Source organism: Mobula birostris, chromosome 9, assembly GCF_030028105.1.
Source record: "Mobula birostris isolate sMobBir1 chromosome 9, sMobBir1.hap1, whole genome shotgun sequence".
NCBI classification, from domain to species: domain Eukaryota; kingdom Metazoa; phylum Chordata; class Chondrichthyes; order Myliobatiformes; family Myliobatidae; genus Mobula; species Mobula birostris.
The window spans coordinates 150,335,033-150,351,480 of NC_092378.1; the positions used below are offsets into that span (position 1 = coordinate 150,335,033).

At 43.3% G+C, this 16,448-nt stretch overlaps 1 protein-coding gene across 5 annotated transcripts in view; it reads right to left on the reverse strand.

Annotated features, from left to right (window-relative positions):
• Positions 1–16,448, reverse strand: part of trrap (transformation/transcription domain-associated protein) — a 315,964-nt gene that overhangs the window by 232,987 nt on the left and 66,529 nt on the right. For all 5 annotated transcript variants that reach the window (XM_072269108.1, XM_072269109.1, XM_072269106.1 and 2 more), the window contains exons 23-27: positions 11,457–11,656; positions 7,963–8,180; positions 5,434–5,631; positions 1,177–1,437; positions 54–215 (exon numbers count right to left, since the gene is read on the reverse strand). In XM_072269108.1, the coding sequence (XP_072125209.1) occupies positions 54–215; positions 1,177–1,437; positions 5,434–5,631; positions 7,963–8,180; positions 11,457–11,656 (1,039 nt within the window). The remainder of the gene's footprint in view (positions 1–53; positions 216–1,176; positions 1,438–5,433; positions 5,632–7,962; positions 8,181–11,456; positions 11,657–16,448) is intronic.

Consider the following 16,448-nt stretch of genomic DNA (forward strand, 5'->3'; position numbering starts at 1 on the left):
TCCTCAGGCGGATGTGGAGAATTGCTGAGGAAAGAGGCCAACCCATCACTTACCTCTGTATAAAAGACTTTGTGCTCCACCACGTTGAGATCCATTGTAAACAGCCTGGGTTGTAGGGTGGTGCAAAATGTATTTCCTTCCATCAATCCAATCTGAGCATTTGCTGGCTGATGTCGTAGCAAGTGTTTCTTAGGTGGAACCATGTCTTGTAGGACCTGGTGGGACATGGGAAAGTCCAGGGTCAGTTTACAATCAGTCCACGTTTCAGTTCCACTGACATGTACAATGCACAACACGAATCACAGAAACACTGTGGCAAAAAAAATGCTAATGAACCAACGAACAATCAGCAGAAACTTCAGGGTTTCAACCTGAAACATCAGCAATTCCTTTACTCCCACAGACCTACTGAGCTCTTCTAGCATCTAGTATCTCCAACATGCTGTTTGGAAACTGGGTTCACTAAAGACTAAAAGTCTCAAATTATCCATGTAGCAATATTGGCAAATGAATAATCATGCACATGGCCCTGGAACCTCACCAGGACCTCTAACGCTCTCAGGAGGCTAAAGAAATTCACATGACTGTGTTAATCCTCGCTAATTTTTATCAAAGCAGCCAACCTGGATGCATCACGGCTCGGCTCGGCAACTGCTCTGCCCATGAATGCAAGAAACTGCAAAGAGTTGTGGAGACAGCTCAGATCATCACGGAAACCAGCCTGGCCTCCATGGACTCTGTCTACACTTCTCACCGCCTTGGTAAAGCAGTCAGTATTATTAAACACCATCCACCCTGGACATTTTTCTCCTCCAGTCCATCGGGTAGAAGCTACAAAAGCCTGAAAGTGCATACCACCAGGCTCAAAGACAGCTTCTAGTTCAATGTTATCAGACTATCGAACAGTCCGCTGGTATGACAAGGACTATTGACTTCACAGTCTAGCTCACTGCGACCTTGCATCTTATTGCCTGCCTACACTGTACTTTCTCTGAAGCTGTTACATTTTATTCTGCATTCTGTTATTGCTTTCCCTTGTACTACCTCAATCTCTGATGTGGTGAAGTGATCTGTATGGACAACATGCAAAACAAGTTTATCCACTGTACTTTGGTACACGTGACAATAATAAACCAACTTACCAATGACACAAGATTACATGCGATTGAAAGTTACCTCTTTATGAGGCTCCATGATCTCGGTCACACTTTTGCCTGTCACCTGGGCGAGTACTTGCAAGGAATGCATGGCCTGCTTCCGCACGGTGGAGTTCGGGGAAGTCACTTCGCGCACCAGGTCGTGGGTCACGTGGTGGAAGGACTTCTCCTGAGCCGTCAGTAACTCTTCGGACTTCTCCTCGTCCTTCAGGGGAGTGGCACAGCGAACCAGCAGCTGCTCCAACGTCGTCTTGGCCATTGCAACCGCACCATTTGAAACCTAGGGAGTAGCAGAGTTATCCCCTTGGGCAAAACTTCAAACATTCAACAGGACACTACAACCAGGGTTTGCAACATGTTTTTTTGTTGTTGGCCTGTTCATGTATCACACTGAGCTATGATGAAAGGTCACTGCCCTGTAATGTTAACTGTTTCCTCTTATGTTGCCAGGCCTGCTAAATAATTCCAGCATTTTCTCTTCTAATTGCACACTTCCTGCAGCATTTTGCTTGTAGGCTATAACACCCATTGGCCTACATTTGTTCCCCAGTTCAGTAACACCTTGATTTTCAAATTGATACCAGCTTCCCATCTTACCTCCAACCTCTCCCAACCCATAAAAGACTTTGGAGATCTCCAAACTTCTTCAATCTTCCATCCACGATTTTAAATTACTCCTCCAGAGGTATGCGCCCTCCGATGCCTGGGTTCTAAGCTCATATTCCCTCTCTAAAGCTCTCTCTCTCTCTTTTAAGACAAACATTCACGCCTCACCAAGCTGACCCAATCTTTCCTTGTATGGCCCAATGCCAAGCCTTCATCACCATTACTCCCTTGAAGAAGCCTGGAATGTATTACAATGTTAAGGTCACTATACAAATACATGATTTTTTATTCTGGACATAAATTAATGATTAGTGTCACATAACATTGAAAACTAGTCAGTTGTGTTAATGACCAACACGGTCCAAGTCTTCAGTGCTGAGGGCAACTTATAGGTGACAACATGTTTCTGGTGTCAACATAGCCATGCTCACAAGTTACTAACCCTAACCGGTTTTTTTTTTGGAATGTGAGGAAAACTACAGCACATGGAGAAAATCCACGCCGTCATGGAGAGAATGAACCAACTCCTTACAGATAGCAGTAGGAATCGAACACCAAACGATGGTCACTGGTACTGCAGTAGCGTTAAGCTAATCGCTGCGCTACCATGCCACTGTTAGTCATAGTCATGCCACCTCACCTAAAGTCTCCAAACCAAAAATTGAATTCCTATTAATCTTTCCACCGCTGCATATCTTCAAAATGTTTTTTTTCCAGCATTGAACTCTCTTTTGCCAAACATTTAATTTCAGGTCAGATCATCCTCTCTGCAGGACGTATTCAGTGCTAAATGTGAAACTACTTTTCACATGAAATATATGCACGGCAGGTAGAGCTGGCATTGCAGGGGATATTCAGTGCACACAGCAAACACCGTGCTATATAGGACAGACATAGCTGAAGGTTCTTTCAGCTCTGTGTCTAACGTTGCTGTAGTAATAGCCTTCTCTCTTTGGTAAATAATTGTGTGCTATAACTGGTTTTTACAAGAATCATTATTTCCTGCAGATGGACAAATGCTGATAAAAAAGACTCACAGTTAAGTATTTCTACAATTATAGTCCCATCTTATCATATAGTATCACTGTTTAAATGATCAGCATAGTTAACTGAGCATATGCATATAGAGTCAGACATTACAGCAAAGAAACAGCTCCTTCAGCCCATCTATACCATGCCAAACCATTAATCTGCTCGGTCCCATCAATCTGCACCCAGACCATAGCCCTCCGTACCCCTCCCATCCATGTACCTATCTAAATTTCTGTTAAATGTTGAAATGAACCCACATCCACCACTTCCACCAGCAGCTCGTTCCACTCTCTCACCACCCTGAGTGAAGCAGCTCCCCTTCATGTTCTCCTTAAACATTTCATCTTTCACCCTTAACCCATGATCTCTAGTTCTGGTCCCACCCAACCTCAGTGAAAAACACCTCTTTGCATTTACCCTATCTATACCCATTATAATTTTGTATACCTCTCTTAAATCTTCCTTCATTCTCCCATGCACTAGGGAATAAAGTTCTAACTTATTCAACCTTTCCCTATAACTCAGGTGCTCAAGTCCTGGCAAATTTTAAATCCTTGTAAATTGTCTCTGCACTCCTTCAATCTTATTGACATCTTTCCTGTAGGTAGGTGACCAGAGCGGCACACAATACTCCAAATTAGGCCTCAGCAACATCTCATACAACTTCAACATAAAACCAAACTCCTGTACTCAATGCATTGATTTATGAAAGCCAATGTGCCAACAGCTTTCTTTACAACCCTATCTACCTGTGATGCCACTTTCAAGGAATTGTGGATCTCGAGTCTCAGATCTCTCAAGTGCACACAGTGAACAGTGGAAGTCCTATCCTGGTTTGTCTTCCCAAAGTGGAACACCTCACACTTGTCTGCATTAAATTCCGTCTGCCATTTTTCAGTCTATTTTTCCAGCTGGTCCAGATCCCAGTGCAAGCTTGCTATCCACTACACCCCAGACTTGTCATCTGCAAATTTGCTGATCCAGTTAACCACATTATCATCCAGATGACAAACAACAACGGGCCCAACACCGGTTACTGCAGCACACCACTAGTCACAGAACTCCAGACAGAGGCAAACACCTTTACCACTCTCTGGGTTCTCCTGCAAAGCAAATGTCAAATCCAATTTACTACTTCACTTTCATCCACTCAGACTGGAGTTCAGCAATTTGAACATGCATCTAGAACACCAAGCAGTATAGAAACAGGCCCTTCAGCCCACAATGATGTGCTTAAACCAGTAATTAAATGTCTATCTAAACTAACCCCTTCTGCCGACACAATGTTCATGTCCTTCCAGTCTCTGTACTTTCATATGCCTATCTAAAAGCCTCTTAAATGTTTCTAAGGCTTAAAGATTAGCTTTATGTCTCATATGTACATCAAAACACACAGCGAAGTGCATCGTTTGTATCAATAGCCAACACAGTCTGAGGATGTACTAGGTCAGGGGTTCCCAACCTTTTTAATGTCATGGACCCCAATCATTAACCAAGGGGCCTGAGTACCCCCGGTAGGGAACCTCTGTGCTAGCTGAAGCCCACAAGTGTCTTCATGCTTCCGTCACTAACATAACATGCCCACAATTCACTAACTCTAACCTGTACGCCATTGAATGAGCAGGTCGGTAGGACAACCAGCCGCTGTAAATTTCCCCTGGTGCCCTTGTGGTACAATCTAAGGGTTGGGAGAGCTAATAGGAACGTGAGAATAAAAGGCGGCAATAAGATAGGATGCAATGGGTTGATGGCTGGTACAGATTCAATGGGCCGAAAGAACCGTCTGTGCTCTAGTTACCCATACCAAGCTTCACAATGCGTGACTGCAGTTTGAGAACTAGGCAATGCTAGCTAACATGAACTGATTGGAAATTCCAGAACAGAAATTTGTCTCTGCAGTTGCACTAGATAGGAGCTACTGTTTAACGCTGGCAATCTCCCCTCTTTCTTTCAGTCCAGGGGAAGGGCCTTGACCTGAAATGTCGACTATCCATTTCCTTCCATATATGTTGCCTGACCTGTTCAGTCCCTCCTCCAGAAGTTTGTTATTTGCTTTAGATTCCAGCACCTGGAAAAGCAGCTTGCAGGGTGGGTAGTGGTGAAGTGTGGAATACGCTGCAGGCGGAACTGGTGGAAGCGGGGCTGACTTCAACATTTATGAGAAGTTTGCATCAAGAACATGGATGGGAGGGGCATGGAGGGTTATTGTCCAAGGACTGGGCAGAGCAATAGTTCAGCACAGACTAAATGGGCCAAAGGGCCTGTTTCTGGGCTGTAGTGCTCTATGACTCGATCACACACACACAAAGCTGCATGCTGTTTATATACACACAAGGCCAGATTAGTTACTTAGATAATCAACTTAACTGAGATTATATGTACTTCAATAAACATTCAACCAGGTTTACACTGATAGCCCAACTTGCATCTAAAAGCCAGTTGATTGAATGTTCATTTACCACTGACACTGCCATGCAAAGTCACAACAGGTCAGCATCTATACAGGTAAGAGATGAACTAGATGGACTGATGCACTGAAGGCACTGTTTCTGTCTTGTAGTGCTCAATGACTATGATTTGAGCCACACAAAACACACCATGAACCTCTTGTGACCACCACATAAGAAAAACATAGTACCTCTCCTGTCAGATCCATCATGACAAAGAGGAGAGCCTTGAGAAAGGTTTGCTGATTCTGCAGGACCCAGATCAAAGGGAGGCGTTCCATTAGGAACTTGATGGAGACGACACCTCCGAGTTTAGCGTACCAGGCTTGTTCGTAACAGCAGGCGCAGAGACGCTCCACGATGTATGAGAACAAGGGCAGCAGGCATGCCTAGAGGAATTTTATGAAGAGTCACATCATAAGTTTAAGACCAGAGCAAGACATTCCAGATATCAGCTTTACAGACGAGATGTTAATCTGAGAACTGTATGCCCTGTTGCATCTGAGTATATAAAAATAAAATCAATGACACTTCACTGAAGTAGGGGAGTCTAAAGACTATAAGATCATTGGAGCAGGATGAGTATTCAAAAACACAAAACATTCTGCAGATGCTGGAAATCCAGAACAGCAACACACAAAATGCTGGAGGAACTCAGCAGGCCAGGTAACATCTATAGAAATGAATAACAGTCAACGCTTTGGGCCGGGTGAAGGGTCTCGGCTGAAAACATCAACTGTTTATTCCTCTCGATAGATGCTGTATGACCTGCTGAGTTCCTCCAGCACTCTGTGTTTGTTGCTAAGTTTGTTAGAACTCAAGTCTGCCCTCTCACTGAATATAACCAAAGCCATTCTGCTTGAGACTCTATAAGGTCACGTTTATTGTCATGTGCACAAGAACGGTGAGGTACAGGTACAGTAACCAGCATCACAGACACACAGGTCCAGATAACATTATGATCTTGTCTCTTAACGTCTATCTGCACTACACTCTCTGTAGCTGTTACAATTTATTCTGCATTTTTATTGTTTTATCTTGTTCTAGCTCAGTTCACTGTTTAATGACCTGATCTGTATAAACAGTATGCACAAGCTTTTCACTGTATCTACATGCATGTGACATTAAGAAACCAATACAACACACAGCGTACATACACGTTATACCAGTGAAGAGAGAGGAAAATCATGGAGTCTTCCCCAACTTCTTCTGTGACTGTTCCCCATAATCTTCAATTTCTTAATCTTTCAAAAATGCACCAATTTTCACTCAATATCTCATAAAATCTAGCCCCTATAAACTCTAGTTTCCAAAGATTCTGTGAGAAGATCATATGCACCTCGGTTTTAAAATGATATTCTCAAAAATTCTGAAATGAATGCACAAGAGGCCAGCAATTATACTTGGCAACATACAAAGTGCTGGAAGGACTCAGCAGGTCAGGCAGACTACAGCCCAGATGAAGGGTCTCAACCTGAAATATTAACTGTCCATTTCTCTGACCTGCTGAGTTCCTTCAGCACTTTGTATGTTGCTCCATATTCCAGCATCTGCAGTCTCCTGTTATATTCCGTCTGGGTAGTCACCAACCTGATGGCATGAACACTGACTTCTCTAACTTCCATTAATGCCCCTCCTCCAGTTCTTACTCTATCTTTTATTTATTTATTATCTTCCTCTCTTTTTTCTCTCTCTGTCCCTCTCACAATAACTCCTTGCTTGCTCTCCATCTTCCTCTGGCGCTCCCCACCCCCCCTTCTTTCTCCCTAGGCCTCCCGTCCCATGATCCTCTCCCTTCTCCAGCCTTGCATCCCTTTTTCCAATCAACTTTCCAGCTCTTAGCTCTATCCCTCCTGTCTTCTCCTATCATTTCGGATCTCCCCCTCCCCCTCTCAAATCTCTTACTATTTTTTCTTTCAGTTAGTCCTGACGAAGGGTCTCGGCCCGAAACGTCGACTGTGCTTCTTCCTATGGATGCTGTCTGGCCTGCTGCGTTCCACCAGCATTTTGTGTATATTGCTTAATGTTTATCCTTTGGTTTGCTTTTAATTGACAGAGGCCATCTGCTCAAAGGAACACCACAGTGGGAGCTTGCTGTGCGCTAACTGGCAGCTGGATTTTCCACACTTCAACAGCACTGCACTGGTTATAAAGCACTCTATGGTAACATGAGGTTGCAAGCAGCTCTGTATACGTTCGAGGTATCTACTTATTTTTATTTATTTATTTATTTATTTAGAGTTACTGGGTGTAACAGACCCTTCCGGCCAACAGGCATACCTTCCAGCACCCCACTTATTTAACCCTAGCCTAATCACATGACAATTTACAATGACCAATTAACATCTTTGGATGGTGGAGGGAAACCACAGCACCCACAGGACACCCACGTGCTCGTGCGGAGAACGTGCAAACTCCTTTCAGACATCATTGGAACTGAACTCCGAACCCCAACACCCGAACTGTAATAGCATTGTGCTATCTGCTAGTTACTGCAATGAAGGGTCCTGGTGACCTGATGAAGGGTCTTGGTCCGAAATGTCAGCTGTTAATTCCCCTCCATAGATGCCGCCTGCCCTGCTGAGTTCCTCCAGCATCTTGTGTGTGTTATCCTGGGCTTCCAGCACCTGCAGAATCTCTTCAGTTTGTGAATACACTGCACTGCATCGTTTAAAGATATTATGCAGCATATTTGTATTCAGAAATTTGGAACCACTAACCCGTTCCTTCGAGCCCAAGATGATGCTTGCCACATCAAAGATGACAGCCAGAGCCACTTCCCCTATCTTGCAGAGCTCCTTTTCTTCATAAGCCATGCAGATGGCGATGGCGTCGATGAGGACGAGGGGGTCCATTCCTTTGGATCCGTTTTCCTCGCTGTGGAACATGGCAGTGCTAGGCTGACTCCCCACCTGGTAGCACTGCAGCAAGAATGGGCCTGCAAGCAAACAACAGTGAGCATAAATCGTACTGAAAGGGTAAACACAAGACATTCTGCAGATGTTGGAAATCCACAGTAACACACACAAAATGCTGGAGCAACTCAGCAGCACCTATGGAGAGGAAAGAACATCAAAGAACAACCTATGAATACTACCTCACTACTTTTGTGCTCTTTTGGCACCACTTATTTAACTTAATTTTCTGTGTGTGTACATATATATATATATATATACACACACACATATATATATATATATATATATATATATATATACACACACACACACACACACACACACACACACACACACTAGCAATCAGTGCATTGCTGCCATAAAACAACAAATTTCATGACATATAGTATGTCAATAATATTAAACCTTGATTCTGAACAGTCTAACATTTTGGGCCGAGTTCCTTCATTAGGGCAGGTTGATGAATTGCCGAGTTCCTCCACCATTTTGTGTGTGTTATTCATGCAGCAAAGGAAAAGGCCCTTCTGCCCACAATGTTGTGCCAAATTAAAATAGTGAATAAACGTGTAATTAATCTCTTCTGTCTACACAATGTCCTTAACCCTCCAATCTCCGCACATTTCTGTGCCCATTTAAATGCCTCTATTGTATTTGCTTCCACTACCACCACTGGCTGCACAATCCAAGCAGCCACCACTCTCTGTGTGGAAAACCTGCCCTGCACATCTCCTTTGAACTTACTCCCGTTCACTTTAAATCATGCCCTATGGTACTAGCCATTCCAACCCTGGGAGAAAGATACCAACTCTCTGTCGAAGCCGATCCTGTGAAAACAACTCATCTTCTCCTTATAACACATCTCCTCTAATCCACACAGAATCCTGATAATCCTCTTCTGCACTCCTCCACATCCTTCCGATAATGGAGCAACCAGAACTGAAAGCAATACTCCAGCTATGGCTTAACTAGACACTAACAAAGCTGCCAAGAATCCATTTGAATAACCGTAACACTTATAAATCAACGAATTATCAAGTCCAAACAAAATAACTAATAGCTGAAGTGAAAGTGGAGTCCAAAGGGGAGCAAATAAAATCTAATTAATAAAAGCATTAATGGGCTAAAGAAGCCATTATATTATATAAACACAACATATGAGAAATACCCAGCAAGTCAAGCAGCATCTATGGGAAGTCAAACCATGCCAGTCAGTCCACATTGCTCTGGTCCAATATAACGTTATAAAACACTGTTGAGACCACAACAGGACTATCACATCCATCTCTGGTCACCTAACTTTTGGAAGAGTGTGAATGATCTCATGTGAACACAGAGAAGATTTAGAACATAGACCAGTACAGCACAGAAAGGCCCTCTGGCCCACAATGTTGTGCTGAGGCAATTAAATTAATAGTCAAATGGCCAACTAAATTAATCTCGTCTGCCTACATAATATCTATATCCTTACTTTTTCCTCACATGCATGTGCTTATCTAAACATCTCTTAAAATTCCCTAATGTTTCTGCCACTACCACCACCCCAGGCACCCACTACTCTGTGTAAAAAAAAACTTGCCCCTCACATCTCCTTTGAAATTACCCCTCTGGTATTAGATATTTCAACCATGGAAAAAAGGTATTCTCTGCCTACTCTATTTATGCCTCTCATAATCTTATAACCACCTATCAGATCTCCCCTCAGACTCCACCCCTCCAGGGAAAACAGCGCAAGTTTGTCCAAATTCTCTAATCCAGGCAGCATCCTGGTAAACCTCTTCTGCACCCCCTCCAAAGCCTCAACATCCTTCCTATAGTGGGGTGACCAGAACTGTATTTACTAGAAGGAATGCACTGTGGTGGGTACATGGAATGCACTGCTGGCGATGGTGGTGGATACAATAGGGTCTTCTAAGGGACTCTTAGATAGGTACATGGAGCTTAGAAAAATAGAGGGCAATGCAGTAGGGAAATTCTAGGCAGTTTCTAGAGTAGGTTACATGGTCAAAGGGCCTGTAATATGCTATAGATATCTGTGTTCTAAGACTCTAGGGAGGTGGAGTCTATTCATTAGTCACGACTGGAGAAACTGGTTTTTGCCTACTTGTGGCAAAAAAGAGGTTGTGAACAGATTTTTTAAGAGGTAAAAATCATAATGGGAACACATCAGCTGTCTGTTGATGCCTGATTTCTCCAGCAACTTGTTTTATTCATTTTTAATTTTATTTAGCAAAACATTGCAGAGTAGGCACCCCAGGTCCTTCAAGCCATGTCACCCCAGCAACTTCACAACCCCAATTAACCCTAACCTAAACATGGGACATTTTACAATGACTAATTAACCTACTAACTGGTACACCTTTGAACTGTGGGAGGAAACCAGAGGACCAGGAGAAAATCGAAGCATTCCACAGGGAGAATGTACAGAAACTCCTTAGCCAGCAGGGATTTTGTGGGTAGAATGGCCTACTGCATCATAGCATAATGTTTCCAGTTAAAGTAACTAGTCAATTTACCCCTCTGGTGTTTGTGGGAGCTAAATGTGAAGCTGACAGCCTACATATACGCTTTATATAGCACTTCCTTGACGGTAAAGTCATTTAGGAGGACATGAGTTAGTGCTTTGGAAATGGAAAACCTTTCCTTAATCCAATTTGGCAACTAAATAACTGTCTGTGCAGTTACATTGCAAAATCAGAGTACCTGCATTACTGATCTGTGGAAGTGCTTTCAAAGGTCAAAGTAAATGTATTATCAAAATACGTTTATCTCACCACCTACCACCTTAAGATTCATTTTCTTGTGGGCCTTCACAGTAAAACAAATACAGTGGAATCAATAGAAAAAACACACACATACAAAGACTGACAAACAACTAATGTGCAAAAAAAAACAGCAAAAAACAGATAAATAGGTAGATAGCTAGGTAGGTAAAAAATAGATAGGTAGGTTAGAAGGTAAGTAGGTAGGCAAATAGGTAGATAGATAGGTAGGCAGATATGTACAATGATACAGATAGCTCAGAGTAGAGGTGAGTGAAATTATCTATGCTGATTCAGGAACAAAGCAAAACAAAAGTAGTGAATGAAAATTAATATAGATAAAGACAGACAAGGGTACACTGATGCCACAGGGCCAGAATTCTGCACCCATGGCCAATGTCAACTACAGTTGGGAGTTTCACACACATAAATGGAAGAACAGAGACTTCCCCCCTTCTTTTCCCTTTTCCCTAGATTTTCCAAACCTTCAAGAAGCTGCATTCAATCTCAGCCACCTGGTAGGTGACACCAACTCACCACATTGCTGAGCTACAGCCACCATGGTGTAATGACGGATTAAGCTGGCCACAAAAGGCAGGGCACTGGGCCGCAGGTCTTTGATGACAGCAGACATAAACGCACCCGTCAGGGCCTGTTCAAACGTCTTACGAGCGGGAGTGTCCTGTGCCTTGTAGCGGTGCGATATAATCACGCTAGGTATCGCCTTCTCTGTGAAGCTATGAGACAAAACAAAATTAATTTGCTGCCTGATTACCAAGCCAGGCATGAAAACCACGCAGTGGGTAGAAGCGTTTCTTGTACATTTTGATCGAGTTGACCCAATTCAATTACTCCATTTTAATACTGTCAGCAACTGACTACAAAGAAGATGGATGGTTTAATTTCATCAGCACTATTCAGGAGTGGCTGCTACAAATAAGGTAAGCTTGCTCCAAAATGTCCATGCACTGACAAACAAATGTGATTATTGAGTGACGTTTCAATATTTACAGAGTGCTGCATTCAACTCTTTGCATTTGGATTTGAAAGGCTGAAATATTAATCAATCTGGCAGACATACAGAACTATTATACCAAGATGGAGAAGCACTTCTGACTGCTGGCCTTTGTCACTTGCTACAATTCTGCATCACTTTTATTGAGAGAGAGAGAGAGAGAGAGAGAGAGAGAGAGAGAGAGACTATTTCCTGCCCCCATTATACTCCCCTTTACTCAAGCAATTGGGTACAGGATGTTGAAAACAGGTACCTGGCTGAGCACTGGGTGCATCCTCACCGATAATTCATAAAGTTGGCCCCTCAGCCCAGCTGGTCAGGTTGTCCCATCCAGGTCAATGCCATTTGCCAGCAATTGGCCCAAAACCTTCTAAAGCTTTCCTATCATACATGTCCTAAACACATTTGATAGTTGGTAAAATTCCATCTTCCACAGAACATACTGGTGCAATTCCACACTGGCATCACAGAGAGCATCTTCTCATCAGCCATTACTGTCTGGTTTGGTGCAGCATCCTCTCACAGTGTACAAAACCCACAGTGAACTGCCAGGACAGCAGAAAAGGTCATTGGCTGCAATCTACCATCACTGCAGGACTTGGACGTGTCCAGGAGAAGGATGCAGGCAGGAAAGATCACTGCAGACACTACCCACCCCACAAACTGATTTTTCCAAAAGCTCCCTTCTGGAAAGCACTATAGGGCTATTAAAACTAAAACTTTATGCCATCTTGAAAGTTTCTTTCCCCAGACAGATAATCTGATCAATCATTCTAGTTAGCCCCCTACCCCCCTTGATCTATTTCCACATTCACTGCACTGCTCTACATTGTAAACACTTTAAACCTCTTTTAGATTGTATAAACAAACATGTTGGTATTTATGTACATTCTATTCCATATTTGTATTAATTTTAAATATACATAATTATTTAAAATTTATTTTGGTTGCATGTCACACTCTAATCACCACTCCACAGCAAATTCCTAATACATGTAAATGTATATGGTGAATAAAGTTGATCCTTGATTGTATCTGCCTCAACCATTTCCACAATTAGCTCTTATGTATCGCCCTACATGATTTACAAGAACCCTGTTCCTCCAGTTCCTATTAAATCTTTTCCCTCTCACCTTAAACCTACACCCTATAGGTCTTCACTCCCCAATTCTGGGGAAAAAAGATTGAGTGCATTCACCCTAGCTATGACCCTACAATGGACAGACTTCCCACATTTATAACGTGTCTGTGTGTGCGCGCCTCCGTCTGTGTGTGTGCCCATGTGCGCACCCGTGTATCCCAGTTAATCTTCAGGAGGGAAAGAGGTCTAGACCAACAGAAGTGCAGTGACTAGACAATGTCTCCCTTCATGTTTTCTAAGATCAAGCTTCTAAGTTGTAGTATAATTGCAGAGCTTCATGAAACTAAACATTGTCCTAGCATTTTGAATCAAGTGGTTTCTGCTTTAAAACACAGCACCATGGGATCTTAAGGTCATAAAATGTAAGACTTTTAATTTATTTCTAACCATCACAATGAGTAGTAATGGCTCCATATTAGAATGGTTCCAGTCTGGTTCCATTTTAAAATGGTTTCCATTCTGATATGGAACCAGACTGTTCACGCAAGAGGCCGTTATCACTGTCCTTTCACAGACAAATTTATTCTAAAACCAAACTAATACAAAACGGGATTATCTGAAATAAATTTGGCCAGGAGCCAAATTATTTCAGTGGCAATAACAGGTAAAATCTGATTAGTTCATGGGCTTCTGCTTGTGTGTGGGTGGGATTGACTTCCTTTATTTCAAATCTTTAATTTTGTTTTCTTAAGATATTTCAAACTCTCAGTAGTTCCAGGACTTGAGGAGCTGAGTTATAAGGAAAGACTTAAAAGATAAGGACTGTATCCTGGGAGCGTAGGAGAACGAGGAGATTTGATAGAGGTGTACAAAATTATGAGGGGTATAGACAGGGTAAATGGATGCAAGCTTTCTCCACTGAGGTTGGGTGAGACCACAGCTCGTCATGGGTTAAGGATGAAAGGTAAAACATTTGAGGGGAACCTGAGGGGAAACTTCTTCACTCAGAGAGTGTGGAACAAGCTGCCAGCAGAAGTGATGAATATAGGTTTGATGTCAACATTTACGACAAATTTGGATAAGTACATGGATGGGAAGGGTATGGAGGGCTATGGTCCAGGAGTGGATGCATGTGACTAAGCAGAATAATATCTGGCATGGACCAGATGGGCCGAGAGGCCTGTTCCTATGCCCTAGCGCTCTAGGACTCTTACAAGCAAAATCTGTGAATAGTACGGTGTCAGAGTGTGGCATCTCACGGCAAGCGGCTCCCTACAGATCTAATCAGTACTTCTATTCTAATTATTCTACTTTTTTTTAAATATCTAAATCGTCCCTTGTCCAAAACTACAGCAATAAATGCCTGCAGCAACGGGCAGCTTCTGTGGAGACAAATACCACTGACCTTTCAGGTCAATGAAAGGTTAAGAATCTGCAAATTTAAATGCCTGTACTCTGCAGGTCATGAGTACTTCCTGCATAGTCTGTTTTCTTATCCGACTATGCACGTTTATCTGAGCTTAATTCCACCATGTCAGCAATTCAATAACTATCTTCGAAAGCTAATGTTTCAGCTCTATAATACCCTAGTTAGACCACACAGAGTTCAGTTCTGATCGCCTCATTAGATGAAGGACGTGGATGCTTTAGGGAGGATGCAGAGATTTACCAGGGTGAGAAACACACACAAAATGTTGGAGGAACTCAGCAGGCCAGGCAGCATCTATGGAAAAGAGTGAACTGATTTCGGGCTGAGATCCTTCAGCAGGACTGGAAAGGACTGGATCAGGAGAAGTCAGAGTAAGAAGATGGGGGGAGGGGAGAAATAAGTACAAATGGCATGTGAAAGGAGAAACCAGGAGAAAGGGAGGGGAATGAAGTAAAGAGCTGGAAAGTTGATTGATGAAAGAGATAAAGGGCTGGAGAAGGGAACCTGATAGGAGAGGACAGAAGACCATGGAAGAAAGGGAAGCGGGAGGAGTACCTTCAAGAGCTGATTAGAAAACATGTCTTGTAAGGAAAGGTTGAGCGAGTTAGGGCGTTTATCTTTGGACCAAATGAAAATAAGGCAACTTGACAAAGGTATTGAAGATTATAAGGGACATAGATAGAGTGGACAACAAGCACCTTTTACCCAAAGCAGCAAAAGCTTATACTGTACAGAGAACAAATCATAAATACAGTACAAGAGATTCTGCATAAGTTAGAAATGCAGAGCAACACAAACAAAATTCTGCAGAAAATTGGCCAAGTCAGGCAACATCTACAGACAACAGGAATTCTGCAGATGCTGGAAATTCAAGCAACACACATCAAAGTTGCTGGTGAACGCAGCAGGCCAAGCAGCATCTGAAGGAAGAAGTGCAGTCGACGTTTCAGGCCGAGACCCTTCGTCAGGACTAACTGAAGGAAGAGTGAGTAAGGGATTTGAAAGTTGGAGGGGGAGGGGGAGATCCAAAATGATAGGAGAAGACAGGAGGGGGAGAGATAGAGCCAAGAGCTGGACAGGTGATAGGCAAAAGGGGATACAAGAGGATCATGGGACAGGAGGTCCGGGAAGACAAGGGGGGGCGGACCCAGAGGATGGGCAAGAGGTATATTCAGAGGGACAGAGGGAGAAAAAGGAGAGTGAGAGAAAGAATGTGTGCATAAATATAAGTAACAGATGGGGTACGAGGGGGAGGTGGGGCCTAGCGGAAGTTAGAGAAGTCGATGTTCATGCCATCAGGTTGGAGGCTACCCAGACGGAATATAAGGTGTTGTTGCTCCAACCTGAGTGTGGCTTCATCTTTACAGTAGAGGAGCGGACAGAGAAAGCAGGATCTCCCAGTGGCCACACATTTTAATTCCACATCCCATTCCCATTCTGACATGTCTATCCACGGCCTCCTCTACTGTAAAGATGAAGCCACACTCAGGTTGGAGGAACAACACCTTATATTCCGTCTGGGTAGCCTCCAACCTGATGGCATGAACATCGACTTCTCTAACTTCCGCTAGGCCCCACCTCCCCCTCGTACCCCATCTGTTACTTATTTTTATGCACACATTCTTTCTCTCACTCTCCTTTTTCTCCCTCTGTCCCTCTGAATATACCTCTTGCCCATCCTCTGGGTCCCCCCCCCTTGTCTTTCTTCCCGGACCTCCTGTCCCATGATCCTCTTGTATCCCCTTTTGCCTATCACCTGTCCAGCTCTTGGCTCCATCCCTCCCCCTCCTGTCTTCTCCTATCATTTTGGATCTCCCCCTCCCCCTCCAACTTTCAAATCCCTTACTCACTCTTCCTTCAGTTAATCCTGATGAAGGGCCTCGGCCTGAAACATCGACTGCACCTCTTCCTACAGATGCTGCTTGGCCTGCTGCGTTCACGTCACACTTTGATGTGTGTTGCAACATCTACAGAGTTCATCCAAGATTTTATGTGTGTTACTAA